The sequence below is a fragment of the Fringilla coelebs genome (genome assembly GCF_963513975.1).
Source record: "Fringilla coelebs genome assembly, chromosome: 6".
Classification (NCBI taxonomy): Eukaryota; Metazoa; Chordata; class Aves; order Passeriformes; family Fringillidae; genus Fringilla; species Fringilla coelebs.
The window spans coordinates 33,812,199-33,833,217 of record NC_140034.1 but is presented as its reverse complement, the minus strand read 5'-3'; the positions used below and the strand labels follow the sequence as shown (position 1 = coordinate 33,833,217).

General features: G+C 39.2%; 1 protein-coding gene across 2 annotated transcripts in view; it reads left to right on the top strand.

The window, feature by feature from the left end:
• The window catches only part of DCAF5 (DDB1 and CUL4 associated factor 5), a 68,346-nt gene extending 47,607 nt beyond the window's left edge, over positions 1-20,739 (top strand). For both annotated transcript variants that reach the window (XM_084207612.1, XM_084207613.1), the window contains exons 7-9: positions 1,702-1,768; positions 12,517-12,644; positions 18,694-20,739. In XM_084207612.1, coding sequence (XP_084063738.1) covers positions 1,702-1,768; positions 12,517-12,644; positions 18,694-20,502 — 2,004 coding nt within the window. In that variant the 3' untranslated portion in view covers positions 20,503-20,739. The remainder of the gene's footprint in view (positions 1-1,701; positions 1,769-12,516; positions 12,645-18,693) is intronic.
• Positions 20,740-21,019: the final 280 nt, after the last annotated feature.

Genomic DNA, 21,019 nt, shown 5'->3' with positions numbered 1-21,019 from the left:
TATGAGCAGTCAAATGAAAGGGGAAGCACATATTCCTGGCACCGTCAGGTCAGCTTGGAAGGTAAATTGCCTAAGTGCTTGAACATGTTGGCTTGTAGAAATAACTTTCTGGCTTGGAAAGTATGGGTTCCTAAGTGATTCTGAGCTAGTGTGCACAAGCTTTTAAAGGAGCTTTTGTTTGATCAGTGCGTCTTACCTGTCAGAAAACGAGCAGAATTGCATTCGTAAGTGCTTACTCACATCCTGCGCTCTTAAAGATGAGGGAAAAAAGAGGTTAGATTGTGATAGCAGGAAACCAGAGAAGGGATTTTAGTGCTTCGTTGTTGCATTTTTGTGATAGGAAACATCCAAACACTGCACTAATGTAATTAGCATTGCAAACAGAATGTGTGCAAATTGATAGCCATTTTTTCTGTGATAGTGTATATATTTTTTGTTTGTTTGCTTCGGAGTCCTGTGTTATTCCAGAACTTGTCTCCTCACTGCTTGGTGTTACTTTGCCTGATGATTTTATGTTTCCCTGGAGAATGAAAGGCAGAAACCAGTTATATATGAGCCGAGCAAAACACAATTTCTCTCTCATCAAAGGCTAGAAAAGGGACAAACTGGCTCCGTTTCTTTATTTTTCTCCCTTTCCCCTTACCTAATAATAATAATAAAATGAAAAGCCCAGCTTCTTGGCTGAATTGATTAAACTGCAGACTAACATTATGGGAGGGATAGAGATTTTTTTACACTGTTACACCAATATAACTGGAATTAGAATCTGCCATTGGTTCCACTGTGTGTCATTTAATCTCTAATTTGGGAGAGAAATAAACTGTACTCCCTCTCATTTATGGGAGAATAAGTATTTGGAGGCAAAGCACAGTTTGTGTCCTCTCAGAGCCGAGAGACATGAGCTTTTTGCCACGTCAAATGTCACCTGTCATTCCAGTGCCTGCTCATAGTATATTAAGCTACTTTCAATGGCATATTGCCTGAAGTTCTGCACAATAACGACATTGTTTATCATTTGTGTACTGCTGAAAAAGGGCAGCCTTCCATCTCCTCAGAGTAACTATGACCAGAAGAAAAATAAATAGTGTGATAAATGGGGCGGAGGGGCATGGCTTTAAACCATTTGAGACTTGCTGACAGTGGATGTTTAGCTTTGTTTTATGTTTGGTGTTCAAGATTATTCTCGGTGACTGACTTTTGATGGTCTTGGTAGACGTGTCTGGCTTAATGAGTAATGGACATGCTTATGTGTAATGGACATGGCAGCTCTCTTCTTAGGTATGTGTTTGATTGAGTTTTCCTTGGTAGTTCAGGAGATGAGAAAAAAACTATGAAAGGCTTCAACATCAAAAAAAGACCAGTGTTGCAGGTTGAAAAATAGAGAGTGTGATCTAGACCTAGAAATGCTTATATTAAAGCCAACCAAAATTCATAGCCTTATTTAGCAAAGCAAACATACACTTTGGGCAGTAGGTATTAGATATATGAAGTATGCTTTTCAATTTTGGTCCATTTATGCAGGCAACATTTTTGTGCTGGTACTTCATCCCCATTTAAATGTAAACTGATCAATGAGGTGTAAAGAATTATGCAAGTTATTCTTTTTTCTCATTTTTGGTTTGGAGGAAGTAGATCAATTGTAAAATAGCTTCATTCAGGTGATACTTTTTTGTAAATTGCCTTTATTTTTATTCTTAACAGTACATCCTTTCGGGCTCTGATGACTTCAATTTGTATATGTGGAGGATTCCTCCAGATCCAGAAGCAGGTAAGTGTTGATGTTGTTCTAAATGGGCAAGGAAGAGTGGGGGGGGCAGGTGTCTGACAAATACTAAACTGGTATTTCAAAAAAATTGCTGCTTTCACATTGTGAATCTAGAGCAACTCTGAGGAAAACTGGATAGGAAGAGTTTACAAATGCCTGAGCCAATCTCTGGATTACAGTGGTCAATACTATTTGAATGCTTTCTCATAATGATTTTCTTTTTTTCCCTTCTCATGTAATGATCGTTCTTCCCATAATAAAGCTTGCAGCATAAAATGGTGCTGGGTTCACAGGGTTCTCCTTACATCTCCAGTGCATTGACCTCTTTCCCCCTCTCATTCCTCTTATACCAAAACCTTCCCACTGATTTCCAATGCAGAGGAATTATGCTTTTTTACTTTCTGGGTGGAGGAGCACTCACTATCAGCTGGTGGGGGAGCACTCACTATCAGCTGGTGGGAAGGGCCACTTTGGACTAAATTATGCCCCATTCCCATGCTGGGGCACACATGGTAAGCAAACAGCAGTTGCACAGCTCTGTATGGAAGTACAGGAGAGAGATGTTAAAGGAAAGCAGCAGTGTGGGGGCAGTGTAACAATCCCATTGTGAATGCCCCTTTTGGTCAGTGTCTCATTTGATGTGGTCTGCTAAGGTGTAGGGTTTGGCAATATAATATTCTAAGCCATACAACATCAGCATCTCTCTTCTGTTGAAACAGATCACTGAACTTCTAGAAGGGTGATAAATTTTAATTGAAAGAGTCAAGATTTTCAAAAGTGTACTAGTATTTTAATTTTTCATAGCTCTGGCTCTTTACACTGTACATTTTAGTGATATTAAGTACAACTGAGGGCTGTCCTGTGGTCTCAGATGCTTTAGCAATAGTGAGAGAAAATTACAAGGTATGTTAGAGGTAAAATGAAAATATTTTGCTTCATTTTCAAAGGTTGTTAATAACAGCTGTATAATCCACAGCTGAGAGGATTAATAGCCTCAATAGCCCATTTGGTTAATGGCAGGGTTTTGAGGAAAATGACATTCTAATTTTGGGGTTTTTGCTTAGTTAACCAACATTTCATGTTGCAGTCCACAAGCCCTGAAGATGGTCCTGCTAAATACCAGTAGCTTGGCCTTTTATCTTTGCACAGAGTTTAAAGAGATATCTCCCTGCTTTTCTTTTTATTTGTGGGATTTTCTTGTACATTTGACACTGGTTTACTACTACTTATGGATTTTCCCCCTTTGTTAAAACAAAGATTACACACATTAAAATTAGTTATTTGTAAGTCTTATTGTGTGGACTGTAGAATTACATTTTCTGCATGTATCACCATACTGTCCTGACTTCCTTTGTAAAATCTGGATTTGAGATTTTCTGTTTATATGGCTGTGATGCTCTTGAAAACTTTTTTCCAAGACATCTGCATGTGACAAACTTTTCATCTGGGACTTTTGCACAAGGATGATAGCTAGTGCTTGTTGCACCTGTAAGCAAAATAATTATTAAGCAAAATAATCTGTTTCAGAGTAGTTGTTAAAGATGCCCCTGTGTAAAAAAGATATATGCTTGCAAAAATAGTTGCTATTTACAATAGGTGATAAATTTTGAACAAACAAATTTACAATTTAATTTGTGATTTACCACACAACAATGTCATATCTGTTTTGGTCAGGTTTCTTGTCTCTGGTTCCTGAAGTTACACAGGAAGGGAGTCAGTACACTTGCAACATTTCAGTTACAAAATTAATTACTTAATATCAATTGGCCTCAGTGGTTGCCTAACGAATCAGAAGATCCAGGAGTAGGAATGTGTATGTCTTAATGTCTTGTAACTTGAGCAGTTCTCTTTTTGAAATATTTTAGCAAAACTCACAAGCTTGGTTTTGTTAGAACCAGAGGTCTGCTTCTGTGGCAAATAACTAACTGGGCATCCAGATCACCTGTGATAGGGTTATTGAAGCTTTTCTTTTCTTCATTCAGCTCTTCTTGAAGGGTTGTGCCCATTTTGAATATGATGAAATGCCCTTTCTTAAATCTTATCCTGCCGTTCAGAATAATTGCCAGACAGAGATGTTGCTGTGCTTCCTTCTTGGAGAAATAGTCTTGCCATAGGGATGTAGAGACTTTGGAAAACTTTTGCTTCAATGGAAAACTCCTTATTCTTACGTTCTAGCTAAAATAAGAGTGCCTTTGGGTTTGTGATCTGAGAGAGTGGAATGTGGTCTTTCACTTAAAATAGTGTGCAAACTAGACAGGATGATGTAATGTCCTGTACTGTTGGTTGGTATTTTAAATAAAAATATCTCTCTAACTGATTTCTGCCTTCCGGTTGAATTCAGACATTGTGTTGCTATAAATATTTATGATACAACTCCCTTAAATTGTATCAGTTATTTGAAAATAGGGAAGTTTTTTTTCAAGCTTATATCTTTTTAAACAGCTGCATCCTTAACAATAGCTCTGAAATTATTTTGTTATAGGTGCATCAAGTACTGATTATCCAATGGTTAGCAACATTAGTGAACAAAAGATGAAGAAAAGTGTGAAGGAACATACCAGTCAGTTGCAAACATATTTCAAGTTGGAGAAATGTGGTTGCCTGTACTGGTATTTTGCCAGGAGAATAGACCAAATTCTGCTGGGTTTTTTTTTCAGATACTCATAATTTAGAAGTGTCCTTCCAGTAGGTTGCTTTAAATCATTCCCATAATCAGCTGGAATCTGCAAGCCGTTTTGTTTGGTCCAATAGTTGGCATGATTTTTGCACCCTTTGGGGCAGGGAGGTATGTGAAAAAAGGTATTTCCTAAATTGCTTAGGAAGCCATTCTGTTGAAGAGTTTTACTGACTGTCTCCCTCTATAGTCTTAGACTACTCTGAATAGGCTGGGATTTCCTATGCCAGAAGGTTGGTGGCTTTTTGACCACCTTTTGTGGTTTCTTAAAGATGGAATAGTTTGCTCATTTTTCCACTTTCATCTCCATCCAAGTACTATCCAGCTTTCCACTGTGCTTTAGAAGTAATTGCCAAATGTCTCATGAATTTGTTAGCCAGTTTCTTCTTTAAAGTAATCCATGGAAGTTTTTTTCAGAGGCGGCTTCTAGCAAAGTTAATACATAAGTTTGGCAGAAGAAAAGCAGTCCTGAGTTTCCACAGCTTTTACTTGACTCCAATGCAAGCTGGAAGTGAGAAGAGACATCAGTCCTACATGACTTGTCCAGCAAGCTTATTAACATATGAGCACTTAAGACATTATTAAATCTAACAGCAATAAACGTGGCCTATTAGCTGGTAAAGAACCCCTGTTCAAGACAGAACCTGACATGTCTTGTGGAGTAATAGAGGGTTTAGTAGACTAAAAGTTTTCAAAATGGAATTTACGTTCCTCACTCAGTACTCTGAATCATCTATGCAACTCTTGCTTTTGAACTACAGCTCAAAGCTGCTGTGTGAGGAATATGGTATTATTTGTGATTGAGGAGACAGCTGGGGATCCTTCAGTTCATGTGAGCAAGCTGTCACCAGGTTCTGGAAAACTTTACTAAATCAGAACAGCAAACTGCATTTCAAAGCTTCTTTTTAATTCTGCCTTTGACTGTAACTGCAAGCAAGGAAGGGCCGGTCATTGTGGTCCAGTTACTAAACTAATTGCACAAATTTTCAGCAGAACTGATGCAATTTTTCTTCCTTTTTTTCCTCCTCCTCGGTCTTTGTAAATGCTGGCACTTCTTCAGGCTTGAAGACTGCAGGAACAGATCTTTTCAGAATACTTGAACAGGGCTATCTCATTGGAGACAGCTTGTAGTTTAACATCTCAAAGTTCTGGGCTGATAAATGATGATGAATAAAAAATTATTAAGTGTTTTTTAATGTCTTTAGCTATTTTTGAGATATTTTATATATGGGTACATATGCATATATGCATACCACTTGATTGGGGCAGGGGAAAGCCATCTGACCCAGTGGGGAGCATGCTCTGGAAGCTTTGTGTCTTTAAAAAAAATTATTTTTATGAGGTGTGGTCTTTGAATATAAACTGCTTTACAATTAGGACTGTAGTTTGTCTCTTTCTTCAGGTCAGTCAGTGTTGACCAAATGGTGCTATGGAACAGTTGTTAGATTAACACAGCGAGTAAATGCTGGGTGATTTCAGAAAAGGTTCTTGTATTCAGGGGAATTGGGACTGGTTTCTGTGGCATTTGGACTGTAATAATACCACCAACCTGTGGAAGGTACTGGCCAAGTGGCATCTATCAGAAAACAAGGCAGTGTTGGGTGCTTTGTAGTGCTGTAGACAAGTGAAAGACGATTCAGCATCCAGGAGTGTTTCTCTCACCAGCCTGAGTCTAATTCAGGAATAGAAAGCTGAAGATGGGAGCACTGAGCACTGGGAGAGGCTGGAGTAGCTTTAGTCCCTAGCAACTGGTCATCTAATTGTACCAAAGCTTGGTTGTATTGAAAACGTTTGAGGCCACCAGTGCAAAAGAAACACACAGCCAAGCAGTTCACACTTTCATTGAAAAAACCCACACCGAACCACGAAAAAGAGCAAACAAACAACAGCAACAAAAAAAAAAAAAAAAAGAACCCCAGCAGACAGCTATTGGTTGTGAGGTAATTTCACTTTATATCTGTTATGTTCAGAAAGCATAGTTGGCTGGTGGTAATTTGCACAGTTCCAATCACATTGTGAAACCTGTTACAACCTAAGCCATTAAGTACAGCAAAAAAGCAGTGTCTCTCAGACCAGGAGGGGGAACAGAGTAGGAAGGGTGTGCTAAAGTTTATTTCTATAGTAATTTTGTCTTAGCTTTCATATTGTTGTTCAGCTATACTGGTGATAACAATGGGAGGGCTGGGATAGATAAGCTGTATGGCAGATATTTAGAGGCAACAAAAGAAGGAAGAAAATATACATCCAAAAATAGGCACTACCACTACAATTTTCTGCATAGTCTTTACATGTTTAAATATTACTTTTCTCTTTGGCTTTTGGAACCTCCAAGGAGATGCAAGACCTCTGTGGGGCTGGTTCTAGGCATAGGCCAGGCAAAGGAGTTGATTGCCTGGAAGAGCACATTTTCTGAGACAGAGGCTGCTACCAGCTGACTGCTCCCTGTGCTTTCACTTAAGCTCTGCAAAGCCATGCTGATCCTTTCACTTCACCTGGAAGCTGGAGGGTGCATTCACAGCTGTCAAAGGAAGCAGTCTGCAAATGGAGTTGAAGCTGCTTTCTTATGAGGGGACACTTGGTACTTTTACCATGCTAGGAGAAGGGATCTTGGCCACCCCTTCCTGTTCTCACCCCATATTTGATGGGATCAAAGTGAGTTCTGCTTGTGCTGCTGAGAAACCTTTAGTAAGTCTGGCTGCTGCCAAAGCTGGAGTCAATTCCTGACCCCAGAAGAAGGGATGCTGCAGGACCCTGTGCTCTGTGGGAGAAAGTGCTTGTGTTAAATCTAGCTTCTCTGCAGATGGGTCTCTGAGGAGCAAAGCCATCTACTGGCATCCTTTGTATGAAACAAATACAGGTGTGTGAGTGACCAGAGAGACTTTTAAGGTACTAAACATAATCTGCTGCACTGAAGGCTGAGGCCTTATATGCTATGCATATTTGCTTGTATTGTGCTGTGCATCTGCTTTCCAAACGATGGTATCTCTCTTTGTTAACACATCATGATCTCATAGGATTCAAATGCAAAATAGTGGCCCACGGTCTAAATGTACCCTGGATTATTACTAATGAAAACTAAATTAACTTTAAATGAGCTATTACTGTAGTGCCAAGTACTGCAGTGGAATGGTATGCTATGGCACACTGGTAGCAGCTGCAAATATCTGGTTCTTCTCAGGAGTTTTCAGCACTTTGAGTAATTCACAAGGTTTGTATGAAGTTATGCTTTAGTCTGTGGAATGTCTTTCTACCTTATATGAACAAACAGTGGGATTTCTTTTCCAGTGTCCTAGATAGAAAAGGCTTCTGAATGAGGTCATTTAACTCCTCTGTTACAGAGCCAGTGGAGGATAGTTCCTTATCCCAACAAGTTCTCTGGCATTTTGACAGGTTTTTTTAATGTTTGGAACAATGCAGCTTCCATTAGTTTGGAGACTGTTCTACATTCCTACAGGATTTCTGCACTAGAACACTGTTCTCAGTAATCTATCACTTTCACTTTTTCTTTAGCCTTCAAATAATTTATTCTGGCTTTTTCTAGACATTGCTTCTTGTTGTAGAACTCATGCAGGGGGAGTCAGATTGATGTCTAAATCTGTCACTCTCCTTTGTTACAATTTACTAGAGTTTTTAAAACTTATTGGAATGTACCATTCGGCATGTTTGCAATATGTCAAATGTCAAATCACTCACATTAAGTATTTACAAAACCAAATCATTAAGAAGTAGTTCTTTAGCCTAACATTTAAAGCATAAATTTATAAAGCAAACCAAGAAGAAATCACTTTGGCAACTTAGAAGACGTTAACTACTACAAAACATTGTATTATTCCTTCCTCTGTACAGGAGCCTGTAGAGAGGCCTTGTGTTGCAAAGGTATTCTTGTCAAACATATAGAGGAAATCTGTTTTAAAATGTGCACATTAGATTTAGCCTTTAATAAGTTATGTCTTTAAGCTGATCAGATATCATAGTAGGATATTATTTAAAGGACTTTTTGAGATATTGTATTGCTCTTCTTTGGAACACTTATTTGCAGGGTATAAATTAAGAGTAATTTTCTTGACATTTCACTTTGAGTATCAAATAAAAGCAGACAAAAAAACCCATTGACCGGCACAGCTAGAACACTAAACCACTACTCAGGACAGTCTTAAAGCATGGCAATTTTTGGGTAGTATTGCAAAATCAGCTAGAACATATCAATCTCTTCCCTCCAGTACTTAGAGGTTATAAAATTATAAACCTTCTAAAATTGGCAGAGTCAGCCTCTGAAGACTTTAGGATTTATTTTTTTTTATTTATTATTAATAACAGATATGTAAGTTAATGACTTCTGTATGAACACTGCCTATACATGTTGGAGCTAGCTAAGAATATAAAAGGTGCCATGCTTAAAGAGTTGCAGAGCTCATGCATGCTACTAAATTTAAAAGCAAAAAAATAACACCCCATTCCACTAAAAAAAAAACCCCAAACCTCAAAAGAAAAATCAGAGTGGTTTTGGGATAGCAGAAGTCAATTCTGCTGAAACAATACAAATCAAAATATCATTTCAAGGGAAGACAGCAAAGGGAAATGGAATTTATTACATGGAAAAAAGGAAGATATCATCAGGAATTTGAGCAGTTTATGGCTAGCCTCCACTTCATATACAGATGCACTTTTTTTTTTTTTTTTTTTGCCAGCAGAGATGAGTAAACTTAACTCACACTCTGAGAAGGCTAAAGGCTGTAAAGCCTCTGCTGAGAGACATGGGGGATTCTAGACAAGCCTGGACACAGGCAGAGTTCTGCCATGCAGATACTAAAGTAATTGTAGTGGTTTTTGGTGAATGCCTCTCAAGCAAAACTACCACATTAATATGATGACAGCTGTGGAGGGCTACTATAAAATAGAGGGACTGCTTATGTAGATGACTTTAATGCAAAGTCATCTACATAAGGATGTAGAAGACTTTGCATTAAGAGCTTACTTAAAGGTGTTGCTTAAACACAGAGGAGTTGGTAGACTAAAATTGTGTCAAGCAAGGGATTGCCAAAAATTATGTTCTGGGCCAGTCTATTATATTTGACACAACGATTGTCAGAGTATTGCTGGAGTCAATACTTTCTGGTTTAAATTATTGAAACCTCCCATAACATTGGTAAAAGCTCACAGCTAAGATTTGTACTTCTCCTGGGGCGATTTCATGTAACTGGGCAGGTTTTTTAAGGAGCCTTGTGGGGAAGTTCACCTTCATTTTAAGAGGAGGGAAGTATGTTCTATTACTATGCTTTCTCTGAATTTACTGCTTAAAAGGAGTACAGGGAACTTCAATATTAAATCAGAAAGCTTTGGAGTTCCTTTATAGAATTATAAAACCATAGAATCATAGAATGGGTTAGGATGGAAATGTCCAAAGGCAGGGACACCTTCCATGAGACCAGCTTGCCGAAAGCCCCATCCAACCTGGACTTGAACACTTCCAGGGATGGGGCAACCACAACTTCTCTGGGCAACCTATTCCAGGGTCTCATTACCCTCATTTGAAAAAATGCCTTCCTTATATCCAATATAATCCTACACTCTTTCAGCCTAAAACTGTTGCCCCTTCTTCTGTCACTACAGGCCTTGGTAAAAATTGTCTGTCTTTCTTATAAGTCCCCTTTATTGAAAAGCTGCAATAAGTTCTCCCTGGAGCTTTCTTTTGTCCCAGGTGAACAACCCCAACTCTTTCAGCTGTTCTTGTAGGAGAGATGTTCCTTCACTCTGATCATTTTTGTGGCCCTCCTCTGTACCCATTTCAACACCTCCAGGTATTTCATGTGCAGGAGGCCCCGGAAGGCACTTCTGGCATTAAATGACTCTTTTCACTGTTTTACTCGGAAAATAACCATGGGTTAATTCACACTGCTGACAGTACCACAAAAGGCCAATGAGTGACTTAGAAATGCAGCCCAAGATACTGGTATATGGTATTTGTTTAATCTCCATTATAATCCTTTCTTTGGTCATAGTCCCTCTGACTCTTTCGTTAGTGACTTGTAGGGCAAGCTTCTTGTTTTGTACAGAATTCACACAGCTACAGTCCATGGATAGTTAAAACTTGTTTTAGACATCACTCACAGGCTTGGAAATATTTCCTAAGGGAACTCTCCATCCCCGAGGCCCTCTCTCTTGGAATATTTGTCTGCTAGGTCAAGATGTGTTGAGAGCTGGTCTTGATGTAGCCATCCACTGTTGGCTTGATAGATACAATTGCACTGACAGCTCTGATTTGACTGGAAGGAATGCTGTGGGAGTAGGGCAATTTACCATCAGCCATAAGTGTCTAGCAGGATGAGCAGGATGAAGGGACTTGAGGAATCTCATAAAATGAAAAAGAAAACCAAAAGAGCTTAATTTGGCTTTTAATGAACTTGCTCTCCAATCAGTTACTCCTCAAATTTGCTAACAGAGGTGAAATCTTGCTCCAGTGGCTGAAGGCAGGATGAATCCCTGAATCTTTACAGAAAATACAAATGTACCCAAATACTTGATGGTGGTAACTCAGTCTCAGTGCAGTTTCAGTGTGGTGAGCCATGCATTTTGGTTCCTGGAGTTGCTTGCCATCCCTTTTCCCTTTCTCAGGAACTTTATTTTTCTATCCCAAGATGCCATGAGACAGCAGTTTGGTGTGCAAAAATTGTGCAAAGCAGAACACTTTCCAGCAGCAGTAAAAGATCTGTCTCTGGATTTTTAGGACTTGGATGACACCTTGTTTCTAGATCCTTCTCATGGTTTGTTCTCCATGTTAAACATCAGTCAGCTCTTTGGAGTGCAGTTATAGTGAGTGAAAGGGATAGAACCTTTGTAACAGGAGAGTGGCTCTACACAAGGTCATTAGCTGCAGTTGTTTTCATCATTTGTGTAACCTAACAAATGGAAGGTGATATGAGAATGGTTTTTTCTTTTTCATTTTTTTTCTTTGACCCTTCTATCTTGCTATTCTTCAGTGGTGGTAATGCAAGATTTTCTTTAGGAAGAATGAATTACAGGAGAACTCTGACTCTGTTTTAGAACACAACTTGTTCAACACAGGGCTAATACCAGCAACTGTTTCAGCTGAAATAGCTCCTGTTGGGGTCAAAGGAAGATAGCAAACATTTTCAACAAGAGGAACACAAAGTTTGTTTAGTGTAAAGATGACTGATAGTAGCACAGAAGCTAGTGAAATGATTTTAATTTTCTGTAAGGTGTACTTACAACATAATAAGTTTTAAATAGCAAGTTGATTTTCATATTAAATGATTGTCAGTTTTTACTTCCCAGAATTGAAAAGTTTTGGTTTTTTTCACTGAAAATGTTAAGTCATAGCATGTTGATGGACACTTGTTTATTCAAATACACAGCTGTACTGTCTAGCAAATTTGTAGTTTTAATTGTGTGGGTCTATGAATATGAAAAAAGATACTGTGTGACTGTTTCTTGCTTTGGTGTATAGACCTAGTAAGAGTCAATGACCAAGCAGAAAAGTTAATTGGCTTCTGTTTTGAGTTTTACCACTAGCACAAAAGCATTCCACTTTGGCTAATTCACTGCCTTGTGACAAAGAATGATATAACCCAGTGTTCAGATGTGTTATTTCAGGTCCTTCCTATTCATCAGACTAGAGTAAACTGTGACAGTAATAAATTGCTGATTTAAAAAATAAATTTGAAAAATAGTATTGCTGTTAAAAGCCAACCTCTTTATTTGTCTCTGCTTCAGATTTGCAAACTGTGTCATGCCTTAGGTTTCACTGGTGATTTCATTATGTGTGTTATTCTCATTCGCATATTTGTCACATGAGGTCAAAAACCTTCATTGTTTGTTTAGATGAATCAAAGCAAGCCTCTAAGTCCTAATTTGCAGGAAGGATGCTTTTCATCAAACTTGCAGCTTCTCATAGGGGCATCGCTCATAAAATTGGAATTCTGCAGCCAACACAGGCCTTAAAATACTGCAAAATAAAGCTGAAATGCATTGTGAAATATAATAAGACTTTAAATGACTATGACTGAAAGTAATATGAAGACTTAATTACTCATGTCTACGTGTGCTTGTTTTCCCCTAGGTGGCATTGGCAGGGTTGTCAATGGTGCTTTCATGGTATTGAAAGGTCATCGGTCAATTGTAAACCAAGTGAGGTTTAATCCTCACACCTACATGATCTGTTCTTCTGGCGTTGAAAAGATTATAAAGGTAAGATTTGTTATCAGAAAATGTGTTCTTTCAATCTTTCAGGAAAAAACGCTTTGTTTTGCTCAGCATCACTCTGGTCCACACCCACTCTGTCTTCTCTTATTGTTTTATGTTTTGTCTTGTTTGCTTGCATGAGTTTGGTTACACTTCTAATGTGATCTCCTACAACTTGTGATACTCTGATCTAAACTTTACTAAAAGTATCTCCAAAGAGTATTGTTGAACCTTAGCCTAGACTGGCCTGGCTGATTAATACCTCGGAAGGCCTTCTATATCTTTTGTATCTATTTGTGCATTGAATCAATTTGACATACCTCTTCTGTGACTTCCAGAGGAAGAACTCTTAATACCTTGCACAATATCTTTCTGAATCCTTTAACAATGTACAGTACTTTTAGGAAGTTTTTTACCTTTTTCTGTGGAACTGAAAGAGATGAGAAACTTTGTTAGGTTCTGAAATTTTCTTTCCGTAAGGAAAGACAGTCAATATTGTGGGAGCAAGGCAAAACCAATTTTGTTACTTGAGGGTTGGGAAGGCAAAGGATTATGCTACGCTAATGTGATTTGCGTTCTGCTGCCATAGATATTTTGCTATAATTTAGGTCTGCCAACAGTGTAGAAAAAGCCACAACCATTTAATTTTGAAGTAGGATAAAAAGAACTGCTGTTGATCCTAACTATTTGTTGAATGAGTTCATGAAAGTCTTACCTGCATGTGGCTATAAATAATGTTGTTAGAATACTGTAAATGCTTTTGTAAGGTACAAGCTGACAGCATGAACTTGTCCTGCAAAGGAGTGTTTTAGTGATGTACAGCTTATGGACCAGAACTGACCCAAAATCCTGGGACCATGGCTCAATGCCCCACTGCATTGCTTGCATTACAGCTACTGTCAGCATTTGGGTTCTGACTGTAGTTCAGCTTTCCTTCTCTTCTGTCTTCCCCTGCTGCTGCAGTTCTTTTCTCTTCATCTGTGCTGCCTGCCTGACAGGTTTGATCACAAATATATTAAATACAGGCTTTGAACAAAAGTGCATTGAACAGTCTAAGCAGCTCACTGATTTTTCAATTTCCAAGCAGTCAAACTGCCACTGTTTAACAACAGTTTTGCCAGAGGCTAACTGGTTTTTTGCTTTGGGAACTTGGTTCATGCAGCCTGAATTTTCCCTTTTGGATTCTAGATCTGCTGACCCTTCACCCTATGAATCCTTCTTGCATGAGTGTGCTTAGACTGTTGGATTAGCATTGGTATAAACATCCCCCGTGTCGCTTTTGTGTACTTCTGCTCGGGTTTTGGCAGGGCATTTTTTTTGCCTAGTGATTAAAAGGCTAGTTTGATTAAGGCTGCAGTCACAGGTTGTGTAACTCTTTCAAAGACACCTCTGCTTGAGCGCTTCCTTAGAAGAGAACTCCTGTTGTGCCACTGTGTGTGCAGTGGAACTTGTGCAGCTGCTTTGAAGGAACTGAATTCCCCAGACATTTCAAGCTAGAAACGAATTAAAGGAAAGGTGTTTAATGTATGAAGTTTATTGGCCAGCCAGAACTTCTTACCCTTCTGTTGTGTGTCCTTTTGTCTCAGCTTGTAATGTGCCTTGTTTGAGGCTCGGGCTCTTTCAGTGCTCACGTCTTCACTCACTAAAGGCAGTGCTTCAGTGCACAGCAGTTTGCAGCTGACTGTACAAAGTGGTTTCTTCTTCATTCCAGCTACTTCTCTGGATAGGTTGGAGACTCGTAACTGCCACTAGCAGAAGGGCAAGACAGGGAAAACAGCACCAGCAGTTCTGAGGGGCCATTTATTGCATTAAAAGCAGCTGGGAACACAAGTCTTTCCTTTGCATGGCTGGTTTTTTTTCCCCTATATAAATGCTTGATGTGCTTGCTCAGAGAAATTGAGATGACAGGAGAAGGAACCATAAATAAAAATCATAGTTAAATTTTTTATGGTTTTTTTATTTTATTACTTTTTGTTTATTTGTTTTAATCACTTTCTTAAGAAATGTCCCTCCTTTTACTATCCATCAAGTGTCTTCTAAAACCCCTTCAGGTATTAAATCACAGAAGATAACTTCACTGTGGTTAGTTGCAATTATAGAAACCATTGCAGAGACAGGGTGATGTGTTAAAAATGTGGATGCAAGTAGTTGTTTGTCTGAGCTCTTAATTTTTAGAGTAGCTGGCCTAAATGTAGTACTTCAGGAAGGGAGGAACTGAGAGCAGCACCATCAAGCCATTCAATAATTCCACAAGCTTCTATCTTTTACTATTTTAATGCTGATTGCAAATGAGATACAAATTCATCTCAGGCCTAGCCTCACAGAAAAGAGTAATATTCACAAGAATGATTTTGAAGTTTGTGGTTGTGGTTTTTTTGCTTTAGTTTTATTCTGTTGTAAAGCCCCTCAAGAATATAATTCAGTAGTTTGTTGGTTTAGGGTTTGATTTCTGCTAGGACCAAAAATAAGACCCAACAATCTCATTAACAGAAGACATTCGGAGCCTTGACTCCAGCCAGTGTGTGGTGGACACATCAACACAAGTGAATTGTTCACTGCCCTTCCTTTACTGAACTTCAGTCAAATTGTATGAAAAAGTACACTGCAAACTAAAATAATCATTTGCATCAAGCACTCACCACAAGGGCTAAAGCAATATTAAACAGAAAAATGCCACTTTCCCCTCAGTTAAGTGTGCAAGACATTGGGATGTGCTGGCAGGAAAACAGATTGCAGTGCAGAAGAAATAAATGTGGCAGTCCCTCTGATGTGTTGGGCTTAGAGGAGGGCCATGGAGAATTATGCAGTTAGGAGACAGTTCCAGGAAATATAAAAATAGATAACAATTTTCTGAAAAAGAATTCTGATTTGTATTTGAAATGGAATATTGTGTAACAGAGCACAACTGTTGTGGGTCCCATTTGTTTAAAAATCATAAGTGTGTTTGAGATAACAAAGTCTATTTGCACACGTTGCTATGGTGACAGATTAATGTCATTATGAATATCTGCCTCTGCCTAATCAGATAATCTAATATAAGTGGTTTAATTATTCTCACGCTACAGGCATAACTACTTTTTTTGTTTTAAAATTTTTGGGTTTGCCACCCTGGAATACAAGGAATTCAAAGATGCTCTCAGTAGATATCTACTGAAGTAGAGAACCAGTTTTGTATTCCCATTTTCTGTTATTGTTCCTATTTTTATATCTGTACTCAGGTCATCAGTGAGTAATACTCATCTCGTTAATCTTCTGACAGAGAAAGAACTTCTTGATATATTGTTGCTTTAGTGGGTTGATTTGCCAACGTATTTTCTCCAGTTTGATCACATTATTCCTCGACATGGCATCAGTCAGAGGCTGAGAAAAAGGCAGAGGCATTCCATTTGAAAAGAAGCCCATTTCAGATGCCACAGAAAGCACTGGATCAGTTGATACCAGTTTAAAGACTTCCCTGTTCTGCCAAGGACAGATTCTTAGTCTGATTTCTTTCTGTGACTCTGGCAGGCGCTTGCACTCCCTCATAACAAAATATCTAAAATGCAGGGATATCATTCTCCAGGGACAACTGATCCCATACAAACAAGGTATTCATCCTGAATTCCCTTGACTTGTCTTTATTACTTACTTCTCTGTGAACAAATCTCTCTTGGAAGGGAAAACCCTCACTGTGGACTCTTTGTAGCTATTTTTTCTATATTTTATACTGCTCTGCTTTTGCTGATGTTCGCAGAGAGAGCAGAAAGATGCAGTGCTACCAAGGATGTAGAATATCTCTGTGCACACTTTACATACCTTTTTAGATTAATTTCATTACAAACAGACCTTTCTCAGAGGGACTTCAGAGCAGACTACCTCTCCTCCACTTATATTGGTTCATACCAGATCTAAGCATTTTATAATTCTCTTGCTTAAAAAATAAAAAAGGCTTTATAAAACCTAGTGATCAGTGTAACACTGCTAAGATTATTTGAGGAAGGGGCATGCCAGCCTGCCTGTCTAAGCAAATAGAGTTCTATTTTTCTATTAAAAAACGTGATATATCCACAAATGAACAATCTCTCTCATTAATTCATTGAGATAAAGCTCTTTCCTATGTTGTCTTTAGGAAGTAGAGCCTGGGAAATTGAGGATGAAGAGTGATTCTTTCTGTTCTCTTGAATAGTCCAAAAAGGTTAAGTTTGGTTGCTGAAATTCCATATATAGTAGGCTTAGATTGGGTTTTGTTATCTTCATCTGAACATGATGCTTGTCCTTTGGGCTATGTGTCTGGTAAGTGCAGTGTGGAGCCAAGCAACAGAAAACTCTTCATTCTGGTTTCAAGTGTCACATTAAAGAACTGCACTGGGAGAGAATTTGGTGAAGTATTGCAAAAAATAAAAAAGCAATTAAGTACCAATAAGAAATACACCTTGCTGTTGAGATCTTCCTAGAAACAGCCTGATGTAACACAATATAAAGTTCCTTTCCCTTTGCTCTGAAAGGCAGCTTGATGATTGTCTGCAGAAGAAAGTATATCTGCAGCATTTTAATTTTTGAATAGTGTTTCTTTTATCTATCTAGCCAGATCATACGTGGAAGCTCTGTTAACCATAAATTACAGAGAATGCAAAGTAAAAGCTTTCAAATTTGGGAGGTTTCCAGAATAAAGTTTACTTGTTCAACTTAAATCCGGCTGTTCTGGACAAGTAATTGCAAGGTAATTTATTTCATTTTGCTTCAATTATTAAAGGTGTAAGGTTTTTTTGTACACTGTTGAAAATTTCAGTGAACACAGAGTAATTGGCATTTTTGTGGGTTTTTCTTATGTTGCTTGTCATGGTAGTATCAGGTTACCTGTCATGTATTAATTAGGCATCTGTAAGATGAGCGCTGATTATGTCATTTATACATGCAAACACTTTTGTTTGCAGTTTTGTCTGTTTGGAACAAAACTTAATTAATTTCTGTTGGGAAAATTGTTAGATTTTTTTTTTTTCCAAAGACTATCCCAAAAGTCCAACCTGGTATAGAGAGCTGGCATAGAATTTTTTTCCCCTGAGCTTGTTAGCATGATAAAACCAAAGCATGGCTGAGATCAGATCTTTTATAGGCAGAACATTAAGGCATTTTTGTAGATAAGATACATACTGGCTCTGCTTACAGTAAGGCATTGTTCACTCCATTAACCATTGATCCAAAGTGATACTGGTTGTCCACAGAATGTCATAATCACATTGCCTTCAAATCTGTGAGTAAATCTGAGAAGGGTGAGCACATCCAACTATTATGTTTGCTATGGATTACCAGTTTCTTAGGGATATTGGTGGGTCTTCTTTTGGAGCTTTTTTCCCCTCCTTTTCCTCTCCATACCAGGAAAATTGACTAAAGGATAGATGGACAGCATAGTCAAGACTGTTGCTGCTGGTGAAATCCGTACACTTCAAAAGTAGCGTTCAGTAAAACTCTTCAACTTCACCTATTAAAATTGCTGCTGTGTCTTCAGAGGATGTAGGAAGATTTCTTTTCTTTGTAACTGCTTCCTGAAGGGAGTAGTGCTGCTCTACTTTTCACCTCCATGCATTCAACTCCCTGCCTGCTGATCAGGTGGGATTGACTACGTAGCTAGATGAAATGTTACTCTACACCACCAGCACCAGCAACTCTAGTTTCCTGGGAAACAAGTGCCTTCATTAGTGCTAAGACTGTATTGTAGGCAACAAACTATTCTTACTGTTAGTGAGTAAGCATTCCTTATTACATAAAAATAGAGCCCTGCAATTTGGGAGAAATTATCACACAACGAATTACCAAAATTATGGATAATTTGCAGTGTGAGAGCTTTTATATCCTGTATGGGTGAAGTAAATGCAGAAAAAACACATTTGTGAAAGGGAAGAAAAAATCCCACAGCTCTGTAATACTTGTAAGTATGGTACTGAGGGGTAAAAATTAATAAAAACAATCTGCAATCTGCAGCTCTTCTGGGTATTTGAGCTACTGTTCCATTTCAAATGCTTATGATAGTTTATGAATTTAAAGATATAATTTTGGTTTTTTAAATTTTCTGTTACAGATCTGGAGTCCTTACAAGCAGCCTGACTGCACAGGGGACCTGGATGGTAGAATTGAGGACGACTCGCGTTGCCTCTACACTCACGAAGAGTACATCAGTCTTGTGTTGAACAGTGGTAGTGGTTTGTCCCATGATTATGCCAACCAATCAGTCCAGGAAGATCCACGGATGATGGCCTTTTTTGACTCTCTTGTGCGCCGGGAGATCGAGGGCTGGAGTTCTGATTCAGACAGCGACCTCAGCGAGAGCACAATCCTGCAGCTCCATGCAGGAGTGAGTGAACGCTCCGCTTACAGCGAGTCGGAGTCCTCCACCTCTTTGCATCACTCCCCACCACACGTGGCTGAAGAGTCTGAAGAAACTGCCTATAACTTAAGGGCCTTAAGATCAACGGCATCCCCCTCAGCCAGAGAAGATGTGGCTTCCCGTCAGCAGAGGCTCTCGGCACTGAGAAAGTATCAGGATAAACGTCTCCTGGCCCTTTCCAACGAGTCTGACTCTGATGACAATACCTGTGAGGCAGAACTAGATACAGACCTTTTCCCACGGCCGCCGTCTCCGAGTCCTGAGGAGAATGAATCCAGCAGCTCCAGCAGCAGCAGCAGTACAGAAGATGAAGAGGAGCTGAATGAAAGACGCACATCAATGAGGCAACGCAATGCACTGAGGCGCCGACAGAAGGTGCAAAAGGAGGAAAGGACTAGCACTAACACAGAGAGTGCAACGCCTTACATAGGTGAGGACATATATGATTACCCCCAGATCAAAGTAGATGATCTTTCTTCCTCTCCAGCTTCTTCACCAGAAAGGAGTTCGGCCAACAAAGAAGTTCTTAAAGAAAGGACGTCCCCTTGTTCAGACAGTGAATCAGTGGAGAGAAAGATTTACAAAGCTTACAAATGGCTCCATTATTCTTACATATCATATTCAGCTAGTAAAGATGGTGAATCCTCCAGAGGAGAAGGAGAAAATGATGAAGGGAAACCAGGAACCAGTGGAAGGCACAGCGCAACATGCTCGCTAACTAAGGAAGATGCTAGGAACTTAAGTTCAGTAGTTCCTCAGGGTTCCTCAGCTCTTTCTGCTGAAAACCACAACAGAGAAAATTTAAAAGAATGTGGTGGGATAGAAAATTCTAGTAATGGTCAGGCTCATGAATGTGACAATCAGCGGCGGTTGGAGGGTCAAGAAAACACATCGGAAGACACGAGCAGTGGAGGTGTAGAGCATTCTTTTGAGACTAAAAAGCTCAATGGTAAAGCTAACTGCAAAGGGCTAAATAGCTGTACCGAAGAACCTTGCATTCAGACCACAGGACTTGTGGAACAGAAAAATAGTCAGAACTGTCAACCAGCACCAAGCCATCACTCACTGGTCCCTCCGTTCTCTGCTGTTGCCATCTGTAGCATGTCAGGTCACTGCTCCAGAAACCAGACTGATGGCAGTGAGGAGAGGAGCTTCGACCCCTCCTGCGTTAACCACAATAATGGCCACTTGCATCTTCACCCTTCGTGCTTCAACAATGGACAGAGCTTTGGAGAGCAGGAGTCTGTGACGCAAGGACTACAGGTGCACTCAAATGCTGATAATGGCAACCTTGTACAGGTGGGTGGGACCTTGCACAGAGACTGCTGCCTGTCTGAAATGGACTCCAACAGCTACAATGCGAGCACAAGAGAGGATACTGCTGACCTGCATCCTGCGGGCAGTGAGAGCACTCAATCTCTTGGAGGACTGAAAAGACACAGAGCGGAGTTGGAAGATGCAGATTCAGAGAGTTCATCCTTAGAAAAGAAGTTAAAAACATGATAAATACAAATGTCTGTCGTAGTGTGCACTCTCTCAGAAAGAAAAGGAAAAAGAAAGTATTAAAGGCACATAGAGCTTGGGTCTGAAACATTGCGTTTGATTCTCCATTCCATTCTTCAGTGGGTCTGTTTTAGATTGCCAGTGGTTCATGCTGTATAAAAATCCAACTTGCTCCTTAATGAGACTGAGTCTAGTGTACCCATACAAGGTTCTGTTTAAAGTAAATCCTTATTAAGATGGTTGACTGAATAATTCTTGTGTGAACATGTGTCATTTGTTCAGCCAGCCAACCAGGATAACTCCTTTAAAGTTTAATTGTTCTTCTGAAGAGGAAGTTTTCCATATGACACTACATATTGCAGGCTGAAGAATGGTGGAATTAGATCACGCTGCTGGTAGATCACACAATTAGGGTGTGTATCTTATTGAGAAAGACAGGGAAGAAGTGTTTCTGGGCCCTTTATTCTACTTCAGAAAGTAAAGAAATGCAACCATTAGGGAGGATATTTTCAGAACT